The following is a 25,230-nucleotide window of genomic DNA, read 5'->3' on the forward strand; positions in this document are numbered from 1 at the left end:
CTCCACATTATTCAGTATATTACAACCCACTTATCTGGCAACCTTATACATTCATGAATTTTACCAAGGATTGTCTGTCTCTTTAAGGAAAGTGTTTTAATTAAAGAAAGAAAGATTTTGATTCAGGAACAACAACTAATATAAAAGTGATACGAAATAATAATCAAATTTAAAAGGGGAGTTGCTCGTCCTGGTGTGTTTCTGCGCACCAGTGAGATCGGCTTCACCAGACCATTAGGTACAGTCGGGGGCACTGACTGTTTTCCTGTTAAACTCTCTGTTCCTGCATCACCATTGTCAATTTCAAATTCCACACCAGAGTCTTCACTTTGGGAAATCAATATTCCTGTTTTCTGTTCAATCCAATCACCGTATGTGCTTGTACTTGTGTAAACACCAGGCTTAAAGCGCTGTGCACAGCCTTGTCCCCAGCTCACAACTCCAACTACGTAAAACCGATCTGTACCTTTAAGCTGACATGACAGGGGTCCACCACTGTCACCCTAAGGAAAAATAAAGGCAGACCCGTATTACTATATGTTGCCTGTTTGCAAGCACAAAGAAGGCATTATATATTTGCATTTTGTTTTATTTTATACGCAATGTGGAGGAAAGCACAATGCAATAAAATTGAGTATTTGAACATTAATTTACCTTAGAACAATAGAAATGACACAGCACAGAAGGGGGCTATTTGGCCTGTCTTGTCTATGCCAACCAAAAGACACCCAGGTGCCCTTTTCAATCCCATCTTCCTGCACATGGCCCATAGCCCTGCAGCTTACAGCACTTTAAGATTCAGGTGCTTTTATTTGCAATATAGACAGCATAAACAAGATTTATAATGTCACGCAAAATATTAATTGAGCAGACGACCGGAGTGCTTAAAGAAACATTCCTGCTGCCTAGACCTTTTGAAAGGAATTCTGCCATCTCTAGCATGACGGTTACAGTTTGCCAAGATCTTCTTTATCCAAACAACTTCCCCTTGATGAAGGCGCAACCATTTGGTGAGCACCTACGGAAGTGGGTGGTAACCAATGTGGATGCAATATCAATTCTCCAGTTCCACAGCTTCTCCTTCACAGCTATGAATTTTGGGTGGAAATCCGAAATGGAGATTGTTGTGAGGTGAGTGATGGAGATGTGCTGCATGGAGCTGACTGCCGAGGCTACTGGTGCAATTATTATGACATTTGAAACTGTATTCACTGACCTTGACTGCTTGTGTAATGTCAGTGAACTTCTTGCAGCACTCCTCGCTGGGACTGACTGTGATGGCTATCCACTCCCACCCCCTGCCTTGACAGTGTTTGTCTGAAGGGACGCTCTCCTCCAGTCTGCCTGCTGTAATAAACCCTCTGTTGCTGTTTCAGAAAAGCTTAAAAGCCACTCAGTACTGGGCAGTATCATTCTTGTGCCAATCCCAGGCAAAACGTCATTCTAGTATCACTGTTCCAAGTAAAATGCATCTCTCATTTAAGAGCTATTGGCTGGCTTTACACAGTACAGGTCAGCTTAACTTGTGCAAGCTGCTCAGAATTCCATACAAACTGCAAAGGTGTGCAGCTTGGCCACTGGCTGTGTGCTACGATCATGTGAATAAAAGGCAACGCAACGTTTGCATTCTGCCTACATTTGAAAAACAAAATGGGGCCAGGTTAATCACATATAATGAATTTTGTGGCCTGTATGTGTACATCGAGCTCCAGTTATACAATGAAATGGTATTCTCAAATTATCAACCGAGGAAACTGGACTTTACCTGACAGGCGTCAATGCCTCCACCTGCAAAACCTGCACAGATCATTTTATCGTTTATGCGGCTGCCGTACCAATTGACCTGTTGACAAGTTTCCAAAGGAATCAATTTAACTGCAGCCTCTTGAAGTATACGTGCTGGTGCACCTAATCAAAAATAAGGATATGTTCATTTTTGTGGAAAAACGTTTTGCATATGCCAACAAAAATTAGCATTGGTGCAGTATAAATGAATGATCTACCTACAATATGATAAAAAAAACCTCCACCTCCATTTTCACTGTCCAAAACAGACTATCAAACAAAACAAAAGCATCAAAAATTCCATAATTCAAGATGACATTATATATATAGCAATTAAGGTTTTTTTGTTGCTCTGTTCACTACATTCATAGAACCCTTTCCATGTAAGTCTCATTTGTCTGAACATCTGGCTTTGGCCTTGATGGTTTTCTGCAGAGATGTGATTCTGCTAATTGTTGATGACATTCACCCTGGGTGGTATATGATGGATATTGAGTCTCCTGTGTGAGCAGTACTAAACAAATTAACTTCTTTCTTTGAGTGATATTGAGTTTCTTGAGTGTTGTTGCAGCTATGCCCATACAAGGAAATAGTGAGGATTCCACCTTGAAACATGTAAATAGTGAAAAAAAATCTCCAGCTTCCTCCATTCTCTGACATTTGAAAGGCCACTCCACTTAAGCTTCTGATCAATAATGAACCAAAGATACTAATCAGTGTCCCCTCCTGGTTCAACATCATGATACGGATGTTCGATTATCTGTATGTCCACTGTTCACCGCTCATCAAATAAGTGAATATCCCATCCCATCACCTTATCAATTCCTCTTTACTGTCTTCCCATGGGGCAGCTTAGCCCAGATGGAGAACATTCACCTGTGCGTGTAATGAGGAAATTACTCAAAATATTTACTTACAGGACTCAAACACAAAGCTCTTTAAAGTGATATAATTTCCAGATGAAATATTGATAACTCGTGCACAAATGTATTTAGGTAAATTAACTTTGTGGTAAAAAGTGATTATTTCATAAAGGAATTGAACTATAGCCATACAAGCCTGCTGAAGTGTTGAGGAACTATATCTCCCTGTAGGAGCAGCTGGAGTTCTTTCATGTTAATGTCAATTAAGCAAACCAGCTGTCAATCTTTACTTATTGTATTATATTTTTCTTTGTCATTGTTCAGGTTCGTCTTCCTTTACGCACAGTGTGGATTATCTGTGATGCTTTGAAATCTTTGTTCTGATTTGTGATGTATAAGTCAGGTTATGTTTTTGCCATTCTTTGGTCTGCAGTATTAACTTCATTCAATGAAATATATTCTTAGCTTCCAGGAATCATTTCTGTACAGTGAGCAATTTCATCTCTGTCGACGACAGTCAATGTTTCACTAATCTCCATTTTCCCATTTGCCACCATTCATTGCTATTAGGTCAGGTATATTTGTTGTGTTCGGATTCAGATAACTCCAACTGGTTTCTGATTGGTGTCAGCTTGTTGCCAGATGTAAGTGAAGATGCCGTTTGTCAGATTTTGCCGTATTTCCATTTCAAAAGTAAGTGAAAGTCATTTCCATGATATAACTGACTGTGATGCCAGAACAGCTGCAGTTGCTCCATCTAGTGGCATAGTTGACCTGGCACAGACACTGCATGAAGTTCCAATACAGCACAGCAGCTAAAATATTCGGCATGCACTTCAATCCCAGGAAGCTCTATCAAGCTGTCTCCGTTAACCTCAAAAACATGTCCAAATAATGTCAAGTGGCATGAAGCCAGTTGAATGGTTGTTAAATTGCTTCAGGTGTTGGAGGCTATCTGCCAGAGGTATTTGAGGTATTTACAAAATAATAATTCACATCAAAGATCATTCAAAGATAGCATAACTCTTCTTCCATAGAGAAAAGTGATGCCAGAATAACAAACTTTATGTACTGGAGTTAACTGACACAATATCTACAGATCAATCAATGTCATTGTCTGTTTTGCTACTCTAAGTCAACATGACAACCTGTAGCAGTTCCACATGCATAGTACATGGGTACATGGCATGGCCATTCATAGAATTTGTCAACAATCTTGGCAAAGCGTCAACATATTGAAGCACGCTTCCCACATCAGCCCTAATAAGAAACAACTGATCCAACCAGATCTAATGTTGTGGGTCCATGTAATTAGATTAGAGCCGCTGCTTCACAGGATAATTTCACAGGAATATAGAATACAGAAAAAAATCCATGTAACTGCCTCCTTTTGGTATAACTCTACCTTCTTCATTGTCATGACATTCTATTGTCATAATATTATTCTTTGGCATTAAAGGCCATCTTCACGATGCAAATTCTTCTCCTCTGATAAGTTTTCTCCTGAATCAAACATGCTAATTATTTAGAGGTTGAACAACATAAATGATTTGGATGCGAGCATAAGAGGTACAGTTAGTAAGTTTGCAGATGACACCAAAATTGGAGGTGTAGTGGACAGCGAAGAAGGTTACCTCAGATTACAACAGGATCTTGACCAGATGGGCCAATGGGCTGAGAAGTGGCAGATGGAGTTTAATTCAGATAAATGCGAGGTGCTGCATTTTGGGAAAGCAAATCTTAGCAGGACTTATACACTTAATGGTAAGGTCCTGGGAAGTGTTGCTGAACAAAGGGACTTTGGAGTCGCAGGTTCATAGCTCCTTGAAAGTGGAGTCGCAGGTAGATAGGTTAGTGAAGAAGGCGTTTGGTATGCTTTACTTTATTGGTCAGAGTATTGAGTACAGGAGTTGGGAGGTCATGTTGCGGCTATACAGGACATTGGTTAGGCCACTGTTGGAATATTGCGTGCAATTCTGGTCTCCTTCCTATCGGAAAGATGTTGTGAAACTTGAAAGGGTTCAGAAAAGATTTACAAGGATGTTGCCAGCGTTGGAGGATCTGAGATACAGGGAGAGGCTGAGGCTGTTTTCCCTGGAGTGTCAGAGGCTGAGGGGTGACCTTATAGAGGTTTACAAAATTATAAGGGGCATGGATAGGATAAATAGACAAAGTCTTTTCCCTGGGGTTGAGGAGTCCAGAACTAGAGGGCATAGGTTTAGCGTGAGAGGGGAAAGATATAAAAAAGACCTAAGGGGCAACTTTTTCATGCAGAGGGTGGTACGTGTATGGAATGAGCTGCCAGAGGATGTGGTGGAGGCTGGTACAATTGCAACATTTAAGAGGCATTTGGATGGGTATATGAATAGGAAGGGTTTGAAGTGATATGGGCAGGGTGCTGGCAGATGGGACTAGATTGGGTTGGGATATCTGGTCGGCATGGACGGGTTGGACCGAAGGGTCTGTTTCCATGCTGTACATCTCTATGACTCTATGACTCTAAGTGTTTGGTTGTTATCATCTCCCACTACAATTTTCATAATTAAAGGAATATGTCAAATAAAATTGGTGATGGACATTGAATTCCTTTCTTTTTTGCCAAAAGTAACAAAAATAGAATAAATATGTTGCATATAAACAGGTTTGTCAATGTGAATATTTGCACAGTCCCTTGAAGTCAGATTTTGCTCGTGCCTACAATGTAACTAATTTTTTCCTCCACTTTGTTCCAGATGCTGATAGGAGTGCAGTGAAGTTTTCACAATTGCAGTTATTTTCATCTACACTTCATAACTTCTATACAGCAATTTGGTAACACTAGGTACACTTCAATTCTCTCTTTTCTTTAACCTGCAGAGTCAATGGTCCAGTTGCCTCCTGGATTTGATCAACTTAATGAAGATTGATGTGGGTGTGGGGGTTGCAGGCAGCTGTTGTTGGCTGGTGTTCTGGACGATTCCTATATTCCTCAAATGTAAATACCCAAGTAGCAAAAAATAATCTCAATAACTCTCCCAGTTACTGGTAAAAATTACAGGTTTTTCTTAGAGAGTGAACCTGGCTTTTTTTTCTTTCTGCTATAGTACACACATCATTAAAAGTCAGATTTTATTATGATCTCTATGGAGATTGGCAACAGTTTAAACAGAAATTTTAACTTTGTTATAAACTGAAAGGATGACACATCAAGATTTTATGCTTCAAAAGAACATTATTATGAGTGACTCAGTATCAAACACTATTAATTAAATACTACATTCTTTACATTGGATGTTTAAAATGGAAGTTGCCAAAGTGAATTTGTTCTTGTCTACTTTACTGGCAAGCAAAAACCTTAGTCTTGTTGTTAATGGAAATTTTCACTTCTCTTGGAACCAATCCAAACTGTTTTACAGCTTCTTAGAGTTTAACTTCTGTTCTTTGTCCTTCCTCAAGTCCATCTTCCAGTGACCATTTCCCAGGGAATTCTCCTCTAGTTTCAGCTAGGTGAGCCCTCTAACCTGGTTTGAAATCCACATGAACTTGGTTTTCAATTTGACCAAAAACTCCACCACCCCCTCCCAAATTCTGCATGAAAATCATTTAAGGGAAAAATTGCTATTCCCTTCAGTCTGTGATATTTTGGGTTTATAGTGAAACAAATAACCTGATCTCAAAATAGCATTCTCTATCCACTTCCCACTTCAATAAGAACTTTATTAACATTTCTACTTGCATAGAAAGCTGATTAGCTATCTCTGATCACAGTAGTCTTTTATTTTAGAAACACAAGGACAGGTTCTAGCACCACATTTTCCAACTTGATATCAAAAACACCTTTCTGGAACTTAGGAGACTTTGAGCCTCTTCATTGTGTATTAATAAAACACCTGTGAGGTGATAAAATCCAGCACTTCCATCTCAATAGTGTAGTCAAACCCTTTATGATTTTAACAAATTAAAAACCCCAGCCTTATCACCAGGCAGACTCCCAACAGAAGTCACTGACTCCTTTCATTTCCCTGAAATTTAGGCATCGTCCCAAACTATAGCTAATCTTACAACTTAAAGACATAGTCATATAACATCATGACCCCATTAACCTCACATTTGAAAAAAGATCAATCACAGAAAGTTAGTTTTGGTAATCAGTGAATGAAGACCAGCGGAGCTATTTTCTGACTTCATTCCACTCTGTAAATAAAAGATTAAGTTAGAAGGAAAGGCTGGATAGGTTGGGAGTTTTTTCACTGGAGAGATGACCTTATAGAGGTTATTCAAATCACGAGAAGCATAGGCAATGTGAATGGCAATCCCTAGGGTGTGGATTTCAGGACGAGGGGGTGTATTTTTAAGGCTAGAGGAGAATGATTTTAAAAAGACATGAAAGGCACAGAGAGTGGTTCATGTGTGGAATGAACTTCCAGAGGAAGTGGTGGATGCATGTTAGTTACAATATCATACAGTCACATAGCATGGAAACAGGCCCTTCAGTCCAACCAGTCCATGCTGACCATAATCCCAAAATAAACTAGTCCCATCTGCCAGCTCCCAGCCCATAATCCCTCCAAACCTTTCCTATTCAGGTACTTGTCCAAACGACTTTTAAGTACTGTAATTGTACTCACATTCACCACTTAAAAGACAATTGGATAAGTACATGAATAAGAAATATTTGGAAGGATATGGGCCAAGCACAAGCAGTTAAGTGCAAATTAGATGATAACGTAGTCAACCAAAAAGCTTACCTTTCCTATTAGATGAAGTACAATTATGTATTATGTAAATATATACATAATTGCAGTATTAATTATACAAATCAGGAAAGACTAATTTTATATCCAGTTTAGTTGGTCAGTGTAGTTGGGATTATGGTCAGCACAGACTGGGTGAACCGAAGGTCTGTTTACGTGTTGTATGACTCTATTAATAGAGTTTCACCCTCCAGCAGAGCAGAATAAAAAGAGAAAGAATTGTCTTGAACTGCCCATCCATCGGCAGTTAAACGGTGGAAACATTGTGAGGAACACTGATCTGAGTTTATGATGTACGCTGTTTGTTTTGGGCACTGAAAGCATGCATCTGGTTATCTGATGCCAATGAAGGGAGAGGGCAAGTAATTCAATTCAAACACAAGGTTCAATGTGTTTTGGCGATGTATGTTTCTTTGATACTAACAGAATGTAGGATTGAAGTTAAGCCCTACTGCATACTGTACATTCTCTCATAGTGTGTCTTTTCTTTTACCAAGTTAACCTGAATGACGGTAACACGTTCTTATTCAGATTAAACATATTTCCTTTTGTTTTAGATAAATACTACACTCAGAATCACTTTGAATATTGAAACATTAGGATGAAACACCATATTCACTACAACTGCACCATCAATGGCATTGACTGAATCTAAAAAGAATAGCACAGGTAAAGTGTTTCTAGTTAGATTTGTAACTACAAATATTAATCATTTTTTGTTTCAATAAAGAATGAAATCATCTCAAAACCACAGTAAAGGTTTGCTCAGCAGAAGTGAGTGTCTCTGTTATCAATTTCTCCCAACACCCAATCAGATTGGTCTACTGTGGGATTTCCAAAATGAGATAATCTGGAAATTTAAGTCTATTTAGTATGACAATACTGCCCTTAAAAGAAGTAACTTTATGATTTCTCAATATAAATACTGCTGGTAAGGATACTACCGTTTTGTTCCATAAGTCCCCATCCAGTAACATGACAATGGTTCCATTTTTCAATATGAAATTTGCCTGGTTTTGGTAAACATGCTGCCCTGATGTAGTCCGCAAATCCGATCGCTCGGTCCACTTTAAGCACTGCTATGTCATTTTGGATATCATTGTATTGTTCATGCAATATTAAGACAGCGATTTTCTGAGTAATTGTCCATTTAGCGTGGATTGACAGGTCTCTCAGTCCCATCACAGCTCTCCACTGATTTTTATTACTATCACAATACAAAAGAAAACAGACATGTTGAAACCAAAATCATGTACACTCCTGAATTGGTTCCCTTTACATTACAGCAATAAAGCCTAAACAATAGCAAGCCTTGACAGTGTCTGCAATTACCATCAGAGAAACATTCCTGATCAATATTTTTATAATAAAAAATTCACCATATATAAAATTAGTATTTCATGATTTGTATTTGGTATTAGATGTTACTTAACAGGAAGGGAAAGCGATTTGGTTGACTATGTTATCATCTAATTTGCACTCAACCAGCCAATTTTAGGGGAAAAGACCTCAGACTGAAGTTGCAATGATGCAAGACAGGTCTCTCTTTCCAAAGAACGGTCAGCAGTTTGCCCTAACCCCACTATTTGTGGTCTGGAAAGCTTGAGCTGTTGGTGAGATGACTGCGTACAGTTTTGGTCTCCCTATTTAAGAAATATTAGAAACAGTGCAGAGATGTCTGACTCGACTCATTGCCGAAATGAAAAGGTTGTCTGAAGAGGAAAGCTCGGTCTGATTTGGACCTGTATCCATTGGAATTTAGAAGAATGAGAGGCAATCTTATTGAAACCATTACGATCCTGAGGGAATTGATGGGGCAGATGATGAAGGGATGCTTTCACTTGTGGAGAGACTGGGACCGCAGTCTTTTGAACAAAGAGACTTCTCCCATTTAAGATGAAGTGGAGCCAAAATCATTTTTCTTAATGAGTATCATCAGTCCATGAAACATTCTTCACCAGAGGGCAGTGGAGACTGGGTCAGTGAATAAATATTTAGAAGGCTGAGTTAAATAGATTGACAAGGGAGTCAAAGGGCATAGGGGTTAAAGGGTACAGATAGACAAGAAGATAGAGGGTACCATCAGATTAGCTATGCTAAGGCTCAAGGGGATGAATTGACTATTCTTACTCCTTATTCATACATTCATGGTGACAGTGAGTGCAAAAAGAAAGTAAAAGGGTTCTTGTACACTGAGAGGTACAAGATCCTGAAAATAATACATCCAAATTGTTGGTGCATTTACAAGAAATCTATCCCAAAATTACTCAGTTCAGTTGTCAAATGCCAAAGTCAGAGTTAATGTTGCCAATTTCAATATGATCTTGGAATGTGCAGGATTTAAAGACCGATCTTCATGACATTGCTGTCAATAACAAGAGGGGAGATTCACTGGGGTAATAAAAATGTCTTTTTCCTTTGAGTGCTTTTGTTTGGTGGTTCTAAATACATAGACTACAAGGCAGAAAGGATGGTTGACTAAAAGTCAAGGGTCATTCAATGGACAATGGAGAATCACTTAATCTTCCCTGGGAAGGTATAGCACAAGGGTGATCAATGGCAGACACCGGGTGGTGTCAAAAAAGGACTCATGTGAGACACCTGCAGAAATATGTCCAACCCTAATTAAGTGGTAATGATTGTATTTTATGATACGAATAGCAAATAATGCCTATTCCTCTAGTCATGATGTGGAGGTGCCTGTGTTGGACTGGGGTGGACAAAGTTAAAAATCATACAACGCCAAGTTAAAATCCAATAGGTTTATTTGGAAATACAAGCTTTTGGACTAGCTACCTGATGAAGGAGCAGCACTCCGAAAGCTTGTACTTCCAAATAAACCTGTTCGACTATAACCTGGTGTTGTGCGATTTTTAACTTTATTCCTATAGTGACAAAGTTAGCTGGACTGTGAGGCAGTCTAGTACAGAATTGTAACTTCCATCAAACAGGAAATAGTGAAGTTGATTTAGCAACGACAGTTGGTTTAAGGAACTGATATTTCTAATCAACACATTCAGAAACATTACGACACACTTCTGGTGCACATGGGACTTGAACTCAGGCTTCTTGGCTCAAAGATAGAAAACTACTACTGAATTATGAGAGCCTTTGGTTTAAGGAACAAACTTAAAAATGTTTATAGCTGGACTAAGTTAGAAGACTTGAAGATAAAATTAAATCTTAAATACTTATTACTTCTATGAATGTTTTCACTTTTCATTCAGTCATATGTTGCACAGCTTGAGGATGAGATTTTCATTTTAATTAATGACAATTGGTGGATGTTTTGGGTCTGTAAGGCAGGGAGGGAGGTAGGGGAATGGGAATTTCAGTGCCTGTCTGCCCAAGGGCAGTCCTTTGCACCTGGCCTACAAAGAGAGCAATAGGGGTGCAAGGTCATAATGAATACTATGGACAGCTTAACATTTCAAAATGTTATGATTGAAGTGACACAGAGTCCTACTCATCTCTTAGACTAGGTTAGACTTGGTGTTATGAGAAGGGCAGAAGTGAACACAAGGGATTCAAAAAGGGAGTTGTGGGAGAGATGTGCAGGGAAGTGACAATGTGTTATAGAGTCATAGTCATGGAGATGTACAGCATGGAAACAGACTCTTCGGTCCAACCCATCCATGCCGACCAGATATCCCAACCCAATCTAGTCCCACCCGGCCCATAACCCTCCAAACCCTTCCTACTCATATACCCATCCAAATGCCTCTTAAATGTTGCAATTGTACCAGCCTCCACCACTTCCTCTAGCAGCTCATTTCATACACGTACCACCCTCTGTGTGAAAAAGTTGCCCCGTAGGTCTCTTTTCTATCTTTCCCTTCTCACCTTAAACCTATGCCCTCCAGTTCTGGACTCCCTGACCCCAGGGAAAAGACTTTGCCTATTGTGTTCAATCACCTTGGACAGGAAGAAAACTGTTGATCTACATTTGCTTCCAAACGTCTGAAAGTCACAGAGTGCTCCTGTTCAGAAGGAGGGTCATTAGACCCAAAACGTTAACTCTGCTCTGTCTCTACTGATATTGCCAGACCTGGTCAGGTTTCCCAGCAATTTCTCTTTCTGTTCCTTGTCTCTGTGCCTTCCTCTCTAGTGAGAATTCCTGATATCACTCTACAATCTTTCTGGAGAATCAGGATAAACTGCAACTCCTTTTAATGTAAAACATCTTACTCTTCCCCCAAACATTCCATCCTCACCTCTCACATCAAGTGCAAGAAGCTCCTGTATTTCCACTTGTAATCTATTATTGTGATATTATGAATTGAATTGCACTCCACTCAGTAGTTTATTGCGGAGTATCATGTAAAAGGAACTTTGAATCAAGAAGGAAAAAGTAAACAACTCTGAGCTGCCCAATAGTTTTCTACAGAATATTAGAAATAACCTTATCTCTGAAACATACTTGAATCCATTGGTAGAAGGAAAGCAGTGTGCTGCTGACAAGAGCCACCATTGGCTGATAACTGTGGCTCCACACACATGAGCACGTTTGTTTGTCACTTGAAGGCTAACTTGCCAAGGCCAGGCACCTTCCACTGCATCCCGACCTCCTACTATTCGGGACTGACTTGTTCTTATTGTGACAGCTCTTTTCCCACATGCTGAAAAGAAAGATGTTTTAATTTACTAAGCTTAATTTCTCACCCTTTTACCAACGAAACACAAGATTTCTTCATAGAGGCATCATTGGTGGTCTGAAGCCAATATATCTCCCAATAGGTCAAACTATTAGAGGTGATGTTCAGTGCTTGCTGTAGCCAATAACACACTGACAAGATCAGCACAGACCTTTTCGGGCTTTAAGATTTTGGCGTTGTGATGACAACTAAAAATCAGCTCTCTATGTTGTTATATATATACATACATATATATATATATAAGTTAACTACTATTTTTGTAAAAGAGTTTGTGCAGTTGGTGGAAATGGTTATATTTCCATTTGATCTGCAGTTTGCCAACAGCGCACTAGAAAATTAGCATAAGGTGATCACAAAAACATCTCTACATTTCAGACTAATATTCATAATTACACTGTAAACAGCATTAACTTTTATAATTTGTGCCCACAAATACACCTAGCGGTTCATCAGTTATCTAGCCGAGGAGTTTGGCCAACATTGCAGATGCACCATTTTGTTTCTGGAGGAGAAGTTGTAGTTATTGTGGGGGTATATATTGGTATTCACCATTGTGAAGTTCATTTTTAATAATTGTTATTTCAGGAATGTTCCCCCAACTAACCACATAGTTATTTCAATACGTTTTTTTGATCTCTACTCCAAGCATACTAATACTATTCTCCTTATATGTCCACCATTGTCATTGGCACTCGTAACCTTGCCACTGTGTCAGGTTAGACCTCACAGTCCTGCTGTACAACTGGATCCAAAACTAACAGGCTGCAGGCAGAAATTCAAATCCCAGAAACCAATGGTAAATTCCTGCCTTCCCTTTTCATCCCAGACTCCATATCAATACAAACTATTCTATAAATTTATGTAAATTATTTTCATTTGATGCAACCATGAGAAGTTTTAATCATAGTTCATTATGATCCACAAATGCAGAAAAGTGGATATTGGATCTTAGACGCTAACTGTCCATATGAAACATAATTAATGTGTTGGAGTAATCCATGTCCATGCAGTGTAACACATATAATACTAGATAACAATATTCCTATACAACAATGATAATACCTTCAAAAGTTCTTCATTAGCTGTAAAGCACATTGCGACAACTGATAGTTGTGAAAAAGTTACATAAATGCAAGTTTTTCTTTCCTGTTGGATCAGTAATTCAGAAGCCACGAGTACAAGATGTGAAACCAAATTCAATAAGTCTGGCAAATGGCGAGTTATCACCAAAAAGAAATCATACAAGGTGCTAAATACTCGTTAAAGACTCAAGCAATTCACTAATATCCTTCAGGGAAGGAAACCTGCTAGCTTTTCTTGTTCTAGATTTAATGTGATTTCAGTTTACATTACAAGAATGAATGGAGAAATATGACTCCGTGACACTATTAAAATTAGACTCAGTAACAAATGGCACCAATATATATCCATGTGAACCCTGACATCTTAAGGAATGAAGGAAAGCCTCTACAACTTTTGCTATAACTTTCCAACCATGTTAAATAGACCTGTTAGTTAAACTGTGGCATTGCCTGTTAATGCCCTCAGAAGTGGTGGAACAGCCTATTCAATTGTGCAAATGGTTACCTACAATTAGAATGGCCATAAATGCAGCATTACATCACCTGCATGCTGGGAAGAAGTGAATTTTACACATCTATCCAAAAGCAAATGGTTTGCACCATTTCAATCACATCATTATAAAATCCTTCAATTGGTTTAACCAGTAATGAAAGAAAAGTTAATCAGGAAAACATTAAGCTAAGATGTGGCCACTTTTTAAAAATTAAATTAGCCTGTTCAGGGATGTTATTATAAACCTGTCGGTGGGAATTCAACCTAAGTCTCTCATTTCAGCGATGGTGGTACTACCACTGTGCCAAAAGAAGATCTTTAGAGCCTGCTGCACCTGATATTCCCAGACAGTTTCCAGGCCTTACTTTGCTTAGCTTCTAAGAGGAGGCATTTTCCGACCAGAAGGGCAACAAACATAGGCTACTGTGTGTTTCTAGTATGCAGTGATGATTACCTTAATATGTTCCACAAATTCCCTATTTATAAATATATATTGGGTGTCTTCCACATTGGCTTGTCCCCAACGCACCTGCTGCCAGGTTAATTGGGGACAGACCATAACCTTACTCCGAATCCTCTTGCAAGGATGCCTACCTTGAAGAAGTTCTCCTCCTCTCTCCACAAAGATTTTCCTGCTCCTCAGATGCTAACTGACCTGCTGTGCTTTTCCAGCACCACTCTGATCTAAAAAATGTAGAAGGCACCCAATCTTCTTGTTCCCTTTATAAATAGGGAATCTGTGGAACATTCCAGGCAACTTAACAGTAGCAATAAGCTGATTTTGGAGTGTTTAAATTGCTCAACTACATTGTCACCAATGACTGGCAAGTGAACTTAACTCCCAGAACTGCTGAAATTTTAACATTTGACTTAAAAAAATTAACATTTTGACTGATATCATTGGTAAGGACATTCTTTCCTGTTGATAGCATCAACCAATTCAAGAAAGAACTGGATAGCTGCTGGCCAGAGAAAGCTGTGAAAGATGGAGGAGTTTCTGAATTTATGATTTAGACAGTGAGATAACACTGGAATCTTCCAGCTCCCATTTCCTGTTTTCTACCAGGACCTTGGATTGAATCTCCTCACAATAATTTGGGAGTGTATTTTTAAATAATCAAATATTTCTGATCTCTAATATTTGAGGGGTACTGTAGATATACCAACTTGCTACTCTTAAAATGCAGACATCAGCATTAGTTTCAAAATTAAATTTCCACGTGGCTTGTAAAATTCTGAGTATCAAACAGGGGAAGGATATCGGATGTAGCCAAAGTTTGGTCACAGATATATTTTCTCATTATCTTGAGAATGCTGCAACTTTTTCTAACTTTGGAATTCCAGCTTTTTCATAGCTTTTTGATATTTCATGAGGATCTATTAGATTGTACTGACCTTTGTAATACAGGACAAGACAAGAAAGCAGTCACTATATGAAAGGTGTTCTTTCCTATCTGCCCTTAAGTCATAAAGACTGAAGGCTATGTTTGATAGTTGAAATCATTCATTTTCAATCTGATATAGAATACCTAACAACGGGCACCAAGGTCCACGGTTACCAGCTCCACCGTTCTTGTTATGTTTCACTTACCTATTTGCGATTCCCCGTTTGCTAAAATAATGAAATGGGATAAAAGGATTGTACAGAGGCATAGAGCACCGCTACAAGCTGCTGGGAAATCCGTGTTCATTATCCAGATTGGTTTGACCGTAACCGCCTCAGCAAAACTGCAGCGAACGTCACGCTGTTACTTTATGACGATACTTGTCCAATGAGTGTTCACTTCATAATGTCCTTCAGCAGAAAAGGCAGGGCAATGAACGGAGGCCTTAAATGAAATTGGATTATAACACTTCGTAACAAATTAATCAGAAAACAGCTACCTTGTTATAGGTTAATGTAACAGAACTGACTGTTAAAACCAGCTTTCAGGAAAAGGTGGACAGGAAGGGACTTTAATGGTAACCTCAGGGGATGTGGGATATGTACCTATGCTCTTGCTATCACTCTGCAGTACAAACTGTCCAGCCAACTGAACTAAGTCAGTGATGCCCACAGCCCATGAGTGAATAAAAAAAACTATATATTCCATCTGGTTCCAACTGAAGTATGAGAGCTAGTGGGAAGATAATATTTTTAGTGACTTTGGGACCTTAAATCTCCTTCAGAGTGATGTCAGGAACTCATCCCAGTCCCCCCTGTGAACATCTCCAGTGAATCCATGCTCTCACTTGGTATCATTGGAATTTGAAATGCTTATTATCCCCAGTACACATTCCAAAGGGGTTTAAGGATTTTAAAAAGGAAATTCAGGATCAATTAATGCCGACAGGAATGAAGTTGAAGAATTGATGGCTGAAAAAAGCTGTTTTGCTCCTGAACATCATTGTTTCGCTTTCTGTTTGAGGGAGAAAAGAATAAGCCGGAGAATTTTGTTTGTTTTCACTTGAACATCTTGGGGTGAGAGGCCACCCGACAGAGGTTTCCAAGGTTATGAGAGGGATGGATAGAATGGATTGTCAAAGAGTTTCTCCCCAGTATAGAAATGTCAATTACTAGGGGACACAGGTTTAAGGTAAAAGGGGAAAACTTTGAAAGGATAATTATTGACTGGCATGGACGCAATGCTCCAAAGGGTCTTTCTCTGGGTTGGAGATCTCTATGAGGGCAGAAAGCAGAGCTATCTAAAGTGAATTAGCAAATTAGGTTAAGGGATGGTTCAATAGAGGTGCAGTAGCAGACATTCAGGGGGATAGTTTAGATAATACAAAATAGATACATTCCAATGATGACAATAAAACATCTCGGATTAACAAATAGAGATTATAAATGAGTTTTGAGGAGATTTGTTGAGGTTCTGGATTTAAGTTTGCTCGCTGAGCTGGAAGGTTCATTTTCAGAGGTTTCGTCACAAGACTAGATAATATGATCAGTGAGCCTCCGGTGAAGCACTGGGTAAGTGGCCCACTTTCTATTTGTGTTTAGGTTTCCTTGGGTTGGTGATGTCATTTCCTGTTCTTTTTCTCAGAGGGAAAAGAATGGGAAATGATATCACCACAGAAAATGACATCACCATGGGAAATGACATCGTCCACACAAGGAACCCGAAACACATAAAGAGAAAGCGGGTCACTAACATCAGTGCTTCACTGGAGGCTCACTGACAATGTTACCTAGCATGATGACAAAACATCTGAAAACAAACCTTCCAGCTCAGCGAGCAAACTTACATCCAATGTTTATAAACAGATAATTGTGCATGTCAGAGGTTGGACAGAAAATAAAGAAACAAAGATTGACTTCAGGATTAATAAGGGGAAAGTTAGTATATGAAAAAAAACTGCTAGAAACAGAGTTTTTATTGCTATTCAGAGTCACAGTGTTATGATACTGAAATCATGTTTAACAATTTTATTGAAGTTATAGAGTCATAGAGCCATAGAGATGTACAGCACAGAAACAGACCCTTCGGTCCAACCCGTCCATGCTGACCAGATATCCCAACCCAATCTAGTCCCACCTGCCAGCACCCTGCCCATATCCCTCCAAACCCTTCCTATCCAAATGCCTCTTAAATGTTATAATTGTACTAGCCTCCACCACTTCTTCTGGCAACACATTTCAAGTACCAGACTCTGCGTGAAGATGTTGCCTCTTACGTCTCTTTTATATCTTTCCCCTCTCACCCTAAACCTATGCCCTCTGGTTCTGGACTCCCCAACCCCAGAGAAAAGACTTTGTCTATTTACCCTATCCATGCCCCTCATGATTTATAAACCTGGATAAGGTCACCTCTCAGCCTCCGACAATCCAGAGAAAACAGCCCTAGCCTATTCAATCTCTCCCTATAGTTCAAATCCTCCAATCCTGGCAACGTCCTTGTAAATCTTTTCTGAACCCTTTCAAGATTCACAACATCTTTCCGATAGGAAGGTGACCAGAACTGCACGCAATATTCCAACAGTGGCCTAATCAACATCCTGTACAGCTGCAATATGACCTCTCATCTCCTGTACTCAATACTCTGACTAATAAAGGAAAGCATACCAAACTCCTTCTTCACTATCCTATCTACCTGTAACTCCACTTTCAAGGAGCTATGAACCTGCACTCCAAGGTCACTTTGTTCAGCAACACTCCCTAGGACCTTACCATTAAGTGTATAAGTCCTGCTAAGATTTGCTTTCCCAAAATGCAGCACCTTGCATTTATCTGAATTAAACTCCATCTTCCACTTCTCAGCCCATTGGCCCATCTGATCACGATCTCATTGTAATATGAGGTAACCTTCTTCGCTGTCCACTACACCTCCAAACTTGCTAACTATACCTCTTATTCTCCCATCCAAATCATGAAAAGTAGTGGACCCAGCACCGATCCTTGTGGCACTCCATAGGTCACAGGCCTCCAGTCTGAAAAATAACCCTCCACCACCACCCTCTGTCTTCTACCTTTGAGCCAGTTCTGTATCCAAATGGCTAGTTCTCCCTGTATTCCATGAGATCTAACCTTGCTCACCAGTCTCCCATGGGGAACCTTGTTGAATGTGTCCATATAGATCACATCTACTGCTCTGCCCTCATCAATCTTCTTTATTACTTCCTCAAAAAACTCAATCAAGTTTGTGAGACATGATTTCCCATGCATAAAGCCATGTTGATGATTCCTAATCAGTCCTTGTCTTTCCAAATACATGTACATCCTGTCCCTCAGGATTCCCTCCAACAACCTGCCCACCACTGACGTCAGGCTCACTGATCTATAATTCCCTGGCTTGTCCTTACCACTCTTCTTAAACAGTGGCACCACGTTAGCCAACCAGCACCTCACCTGTGACTATTGATGATACAAATATCTCAGTAAGAGGCCCCATAATAACTTCCCTAGCTCCCCACAGAGTTCTAGGTTACACCTGTGGATAAAGGGGAACCAGTGAAACACTGAGCCTAGATTTCCAAAGGCATTTAATAAACTGCTATATCAAAGGTTACTGCAGAAAATAAAAGCTCCTAGTTTAGGGGCTGATATATTGGCATGGACAGGAAATGGAAAATAGGCACAAATGGGTCATTTTCTGGTTGGCAACATATAACAAATGGTCAGGGCATAAAAGTACAAAACTGGCAAGTCATGTAGTAGCTGTACAGAACTTTAGTAAGGCCACATTTGGAGTTTTGTATCCAGTTCTGGTTGTCACATGACCAGAAGAATGTGGAGGCTTTGGAGAGGGTACAGAAACATTTTAGAAGGATGTTGCCGGGTTTGAACATATTAGCTATGAGAAGAGATTGGATGAATTTGGTTTGTTTTCATTTGAACGTCTTGGGATGAGAGGACACCTGATATAAGTTTACAAGGTTATGAGAGGCATGGATAGAATGGACTGTCCAAGTCCTTTTCCCCAGCATTGAAATATCAATCACTAGGGGTCATAGGGTTAAGCTAAAAGAGCAAGACTTTAAAGGAGATGTGAGAGGCACACCTTTTTGTTTACACAGAGATTGTAAAGTGCCTGGATTGCGCTGCTAGAGGAGGTGGTAGAGCAGACACAATAGCAACATTTAAGAGATGTGAATAGGCAGGGAATAGATAGAAACAGACCGCATAGAGGAAAAAGGTTTTACTTTAGAAAGGCATCATGGGTCGGCGCAGACTAGGTGGGCTGAAAGGCCTTTTCCTGTGCCCTGTTGTTCTTTGTTCTTCCATGTGTCACAGGGATCAACTGGGGCCTCAACCTTTTATAATTTATACAAATGCCTTGAACTAAGAGATTAAAGGCGGCACGGTGGCTCAATGGTTAGCACTGCTGCCTCACAGCGCTAGGGACCCAGGTTCAATTGCCACCTCGGGCAACTGTCTGTGTGGAGTTTACACATTCTCCCCGTGTCTGCGTGGGTTTCCACCAGGTGCTCCGGTTTCCTCCCACAGTCCAAAGATGTGCAAGTCAGGTGAAATGGCTATGCTAAACTGCCTGTAGTGTTTGGTGCATTAGTCGGGGTAAATGTAGGGGAATGGGTCTAGGTGGGTTGCTGTTCGGAGGGTCAGTGTGGACTTGTTGGGCCGAAGGGCCTGTTTTCACACTGTAGGGAATCTAATCTGATCTAAAAGGCATTGTTGCTGAGTTTACTGATGTCACAAAGCTTAGTAGAAGGTAGGTCGTGAAGAGGATATAAAGTTACAAAGGGAGGTAGATAAAGTGAGGGGAAAAATATCTGGCCAATTGGGAATAACATGGGAAATATGAAATTGTCCAATCGCCAGGAAGAATAATAAATAAGCAATTTCTATATTGTGAGAGATTGCAGTGCTCTGAGATGCAAAGGGTTCTGGATGTTCTGAATCTCAAAATGTTAACTTGTAGGAACATCACATAATTAGTCAAGCTAATAGAATGTTATTGTTTATTACAAAAGAAATTGAATTTGGAAGTGGTGATGCTAAACTTCAGTTTTTTAGAGCATTCATTTGCTACACTAATAACTGGAATAGGTGTGGTGTCTTATAAGGAGGGTAAGCTTGTATCCATTGGAGTTCAGAAGGATAAGAACAAACTTGATTGAAACATACAAGACCCGAAAGTGTCTTGACAAAATGGATATACAATGGATATTTCCTCTTGTGGGAGAATCTATAATTAGGGAGGCATGAGGTTGTGAAGAGATTTGAAAATAAGGAAGAGAAATTTAAAATCAATGTCCTTGACTGGACCCAATAATCAGGGAATACAGAGAGGTGGAGGAATGGGACTTGCTTCAAGTTAAGACATGGGCAATTGTATTTTATATTATGTCAGTGGGCCAAAAATAAAAATGTGGAGACCAGTTAGGTTATCATTGAATATTCAGATCTAGAGGTTACAAATCAATGAAGATTATTTCAGCAGCAGGTGATTGAGCCTACTCAAGTTATTTGTGGCGTAGATCTGTGGTTGAAAATTGGAAGCGAATATAACACCAAGGTTGTGAACAGATTGCTTCAGCTTAAGGAGATGAAGTAGTAATGGAACAAAGTTGGAATCATGTACTAAAGGTAATAGCTTTGATACACTTACCCAGTGCTGGATGTTGGTTGAGAAATTGAATAATTTAACCACAATGGAGGAGCCGAGAGTGGTGGTCTTAAGGGAGACTTATAACGGCTCTGGATAATAGAACACCGTACAAAACCAGTTATTTAGAAATGTTCTCGCATATCCAGTCAATATGTAATATTTCTCCAGCTGTAATGAGTGCAACATCAGTACAATAAATGGAAAGTAAGACAAAGTTGTACAAGTTGTTGCACAATAAGATTAAAATGATGGATTGTTGTATTGCCTTAGTCTGGCCAGACCATAGGGGCTTCTCTTGTTTGAGCGAAGTGACTGATGGTGATTAAACCTGAGGGCCATCAGACCACAGGCGAGGGAAGAGGTTGAGAAGGAGAGTTCTTCATGGTAACCTCAAAGCAGTGATGGGCATTGGCATAACACTACTCTGTAAACCAACAATCCAGCCAACTGAGCTAAACCAATTTCCAATGGTGGATTATGTTTTAGAATAGTAATAACGTGAGGGAGGCTTCTATAAATGAAGGCAGAAACTGTAACATTGTACTACAAAGTTTTCACGGCATTTTTTTCTGCCAGTTTCTTCACCGTCCAGTGAAAGAAAGTATTAGGTTTCTATTAATATTTATATATTAACAGAGTGAGAAAGGTCTGGGTCCTTTGCCATCTCTTGCTTGCCAAAAAAAAGTCTACATATTCAGAAGAGGGTGCAAAGAGAAAAAAAATGAAATAAAGCAGAAAAGCAAAACATAGTTAGGGGTTAAACAATGATCATTACTTTATATTAATATGAGTTTGCACTTGTATTCCTGCATGGTCAGGAGTGAGCACCATCAATTTGGCTGAAAAATCTGAACCAAACCAAAGTGACCAGAAATGTCATACCACTGTCACTGTACTGATGCATTACAGTTTCTGAAACAACGGGAGAATTTAGTCAGTCTAAATAGTTTATGACACTTATGAGTCACTGACAACAAGGCTGAAGAAAGATTAGACTCTGGTGGTTGACAGCAGAGGCAGATTTTAGCAGGAACTGGTGCACTTAATGCATTCAATTTTTCTACCATTAGAACAGCTTTAAATTCAGTTTCTTTGTCTGTCATTGTTCTAGCTAGAACATTGCTAGAAAACTAGCTGTGGATACTGACTTATTTATAGAGTAATAGAGCTGTACAGCACAGTGACAGACCCTTTGGTCTAACTCATCCATGCTGAACCAGATATCCTAAATTAACTAGTCCCATTTTCCAGCATTTGGCCCATATCTCTCTCAACCCTTCCTATTCATTTACCTATCCAGATGCCTTTTAAATGTTGTAAGTGTACCGGACTCCACCACTTCTTCTGGCAGCTCATTCCATACACGTACCACCGTCTGCATGAAAAAGTTGCCCCTTAAGTTCCTTTTGAATCTTTCCCATCTCACTCTAAACCTATGCCTCTAGTTCAAAATTTGGGTGAAGATTTGTAGCTCGGGTGCTCGTTGTTGTGGTTCTGTTCGCCGAGCTGGAAATTTTTGTTGCAAACGTTTCATCCCCTGTCTAGGTGACATCCTCAGTGCTTGGGAGCCTCCTGTGAAGCGCTTCTGTGGTGTTTCCTCCGGCATTTATAGTGGCCTGTCCCTGCCGCTTCCGGTTGTCAGTTTCAGCTGTCCGCTGTAGTGGCCGGTATATTGGGTCCAGGTCGATGTGTTTGTTGATGGAGTTTGTGGATGAGTGCCATGCTTCTAGGAATTCCCTGGCTGTTCTTTGTTTCGCTTGCCCTATAATGGTAGTGTTGTCCCAGTCGAATTCATGTTGCTTGTCGTCTGTGTGTGTGGCTACTATGGATAGTTAGTCGTGGCGTTTCGTGGCTAGTTGATGTTCATGGAATCTGGTTAGATTAGATTCCCTACAGTATGGAAACAGACCCTTCAGCCCAACAAGTCCACACCAACTCTCTGAAGAATAACCCACACAGACCCAGTCTCCTACCCTATACTGACCCCTAATTAATGCACCTAACACTACGGGCAATTTAGCATGACCAATTCACCTGACTTGCTCATCTTTGGACTGTGGGGGGAAACCGGAGCACCTGGAGGAAACCCACGCAGACACGGGGAGAATGTGCAAACTCCACACAGACAGTTGCTCGAGGTGGCAATTGAACTCGGGATCCCTGGCGCTGTGAGGCAACAGTGTTAACCACTGAGCCGCCCCAGGTAGTTGCAGCACCTGTAGTTATAGAATTGGATTGGTAGCAGCAGGAGGAGGAGGAGATGGGAGGCGCTAGAGTCAGCAGCACCATGCCCGCAGCTCCTCCCGAGACTCCAGGCTACAGCTTGGCTCAGTGCCTGCACTGTGATAAGACTTGAATAAGCCTTGAATATCAGGATATTTCTCATTCCTTTTGACTTTTTTTTAGATTACTTACAGTGTGGAAACAGGCCCTTCGGCCCAACGGGTCCACACCAACCCTCCGAAGAGCAACGCACCCAGACCCATTCCCCTACATTTATCCCTTTACCTAACAATACCAGCAATTTAGCATGGCCAATTCACCTAACCTGCACATTTTTGGACTGTGGGAGGAAACCGGAGCACCCGGAGGATACCCACGCAGACACGGGGAGAACGTGCAAACTCCACACTGACAGTGGCCTGAGGCGGGAATTGAACCTGGGTCTCTGGCGCTGTGAGGCAGCAGTGCTAACCACTGTGCCGCCTTGCTGCCCTTCCTTTATTTCTGCTGCTTTTGCCAAACTGGTTTTGTAACCAAGTGTGTACCCAGGATGGTACCAGTTATGTTGGTAGAGGGTAAGATGGTGCCGAAGAGTGACAAAGGGGACTTGTGCCTGCCCACTAGGCCCATGGACCACAATGAAGCACTTAACAAAGAACAGCTGGAAATTTGGACACTTGTTTATTTCTTCATTTTCTGTCTTTATATTCTATGTTTTGGATTATTTTTCAGTGTTTTAAGATGGCACTGGAGTCTGGTGACACTGTACACCATTCTTCACTGTGTTTGGAACAAAATACACGTGACAATAAATAAATCAACTAAATATCATAAATAGATTTTAATGTTGTGATTTTGGAGACTACATATCTCAGTCCCAAGACATTGTTGCTAGCATTCCTCAGAGCAGTGTCCTAGGCCCAAACACCTCCAGCTTCTTCATCAATGACTTTTTCTCCATCATAGGATTATTTTAGGGGTTTTTTTTTGCTGATGGTTGCAGAATATTTAGTACCACTCACAACTCCTCAGGTGCTGAAGCAGCCCGTATTCAAATGCAATAGGACCCGGAAAACATTAGGGCTCGGGTTGATAAGTGACAAGAAACATTCTTACCATACCAGTGCCAGGCAATGAGCCCCTCTAACAAGACAGAATCCATCCTTAACCTTAAATGGCACTACCGTACCAAACTGAAGGAACTGAACAGATTGTGGAACTCCTGGGCGGATCAATCTGCAAACAGGAAGCAAGGATATGAGGAGAGCTGGTACCAGCGACCCCTGAGAGAGGTACAGTTCTCGCTATACGTTTGATGCCTTCCTTTGATCAGATGCTGCTAAGAGGGTTGGTGCCCATTCCAACCCCTTTCAGGTCTTCCTAATCCCCCAGCTATCACTATGAAGATCTTGGTGGTTACCATTGACCAGAAGCTGAACTGGCCCAACCGTATAAATATTATGGCAGCAAGTGCAAGTCAAAAGCTGGGAGATTTGTGTCAAGTAACTCCTGATCTATCTTCCCTCTACTTTTTCCTGCTGTCATGCTGACCTCTGAGTTCCATGCATGGCAGCCATAAGTTAACTGTCCATTCACGAAGCCTCCATAGCTGTCCATAGCATAGCTGTCAGTTTACAAGGAACATTACTGCTGACTTCCCAGAACCTGTCTACCATCCATCTGGCCAAGTCAGGAGTGCGGTAGAAGATGTCCACTTGCTTGGATGAGTCTGGCTTCAACAGCAACACGTAGAAGAATCAGCTGGCTTTATCAGCACCCCACCCACCACATTAAACTTTCTAGTAGAGGAATGGGAACACCGCTACCTGCGAATTCCCTTCCAAACCGCACACCATCCTGACTTGGGAATAGCTTCACCTAGAAATCCCTCTCAGCTCCATCGGTGTACAACATGGACTGCGAGGTTCAGGAAGGCAACTTCCCAATCACCTTCTCAAGGTGCATCCTGGACGGATCCTTGTGAAAGGAAGGAAATCCAAAGGACACGGTTATAAAGTGAGAAATGACAGAAACGTTTTTACACACGAGTCATACAATGTTACAGCACAGAAAGAGGCCTTTCAGCCCATTCATCTATCTAATCCCATTTCCCCAGCACTTGGCTCAGAACCTTGTATCAGGTGGTGTTTCATGTGTTCACCTGAATAATTCTAAACGTTGTAAACGCTCCCAACTTTACCATCCTTTGGGGACATTGAGTTCCAGATACCCAACAGCCATTCACTTCAAACCTCTTGCCGCTTTATTTAAATCCAGATCACTGACCCCTCCAACTAAGGCATATGATGTGGAATGCAATGCCTGGAAGTGAGGTGGAGGCAGG

General features: G+C 40.6%; 1 protein-coding gene across 1 annotated transcript; it reads right to left on the minus strand.

Annotated features, from left to right (window-relative positions):
- Positions 1–109: 109 nt before the first annotated feature.
- LOC122564217 (acrosin-like) lies at positions 110–15,302 on the minus strand. The gene is made up of 5 exons (XM_043718913.2): positions 15,203–15,302; positions 11,802–12,000; positions 8,326–8,588; positions 1,766–1,908; positions 110–503 (listed from the first exon to the last, which is right to left on the minus strand). Exons 1-5 carry the CDS (start codon positions 15,300–15,302, stop codon positions 123–125), a joined length of 1,086 nt encoding a protein of 361 aa, XP_043574848.2. The 3' UTR covers positions 110–122.
- Positions 15,303–25,230: the final 9,928 nt, after the last annotated feature.

Source organism: Chiloscyllium plagiosum, unplaced genomic scaffold (genome assembly GCF_037043375.1).
Source record: "Chiloscyllium plagiosum isolate Xiang-an unplaced genomic scaffold, Cpla_swu_hap1 HiC_scaffold_31, whole genome shotgun sequence".
NCBI classification, from domain to species: Eukaryota; Metazoa; Chordata; class Chondrichthyes; order Orectolobiformes; family Hemiscylliidae; genus Chiloscyllium; species Chiloscyllium plagiosum.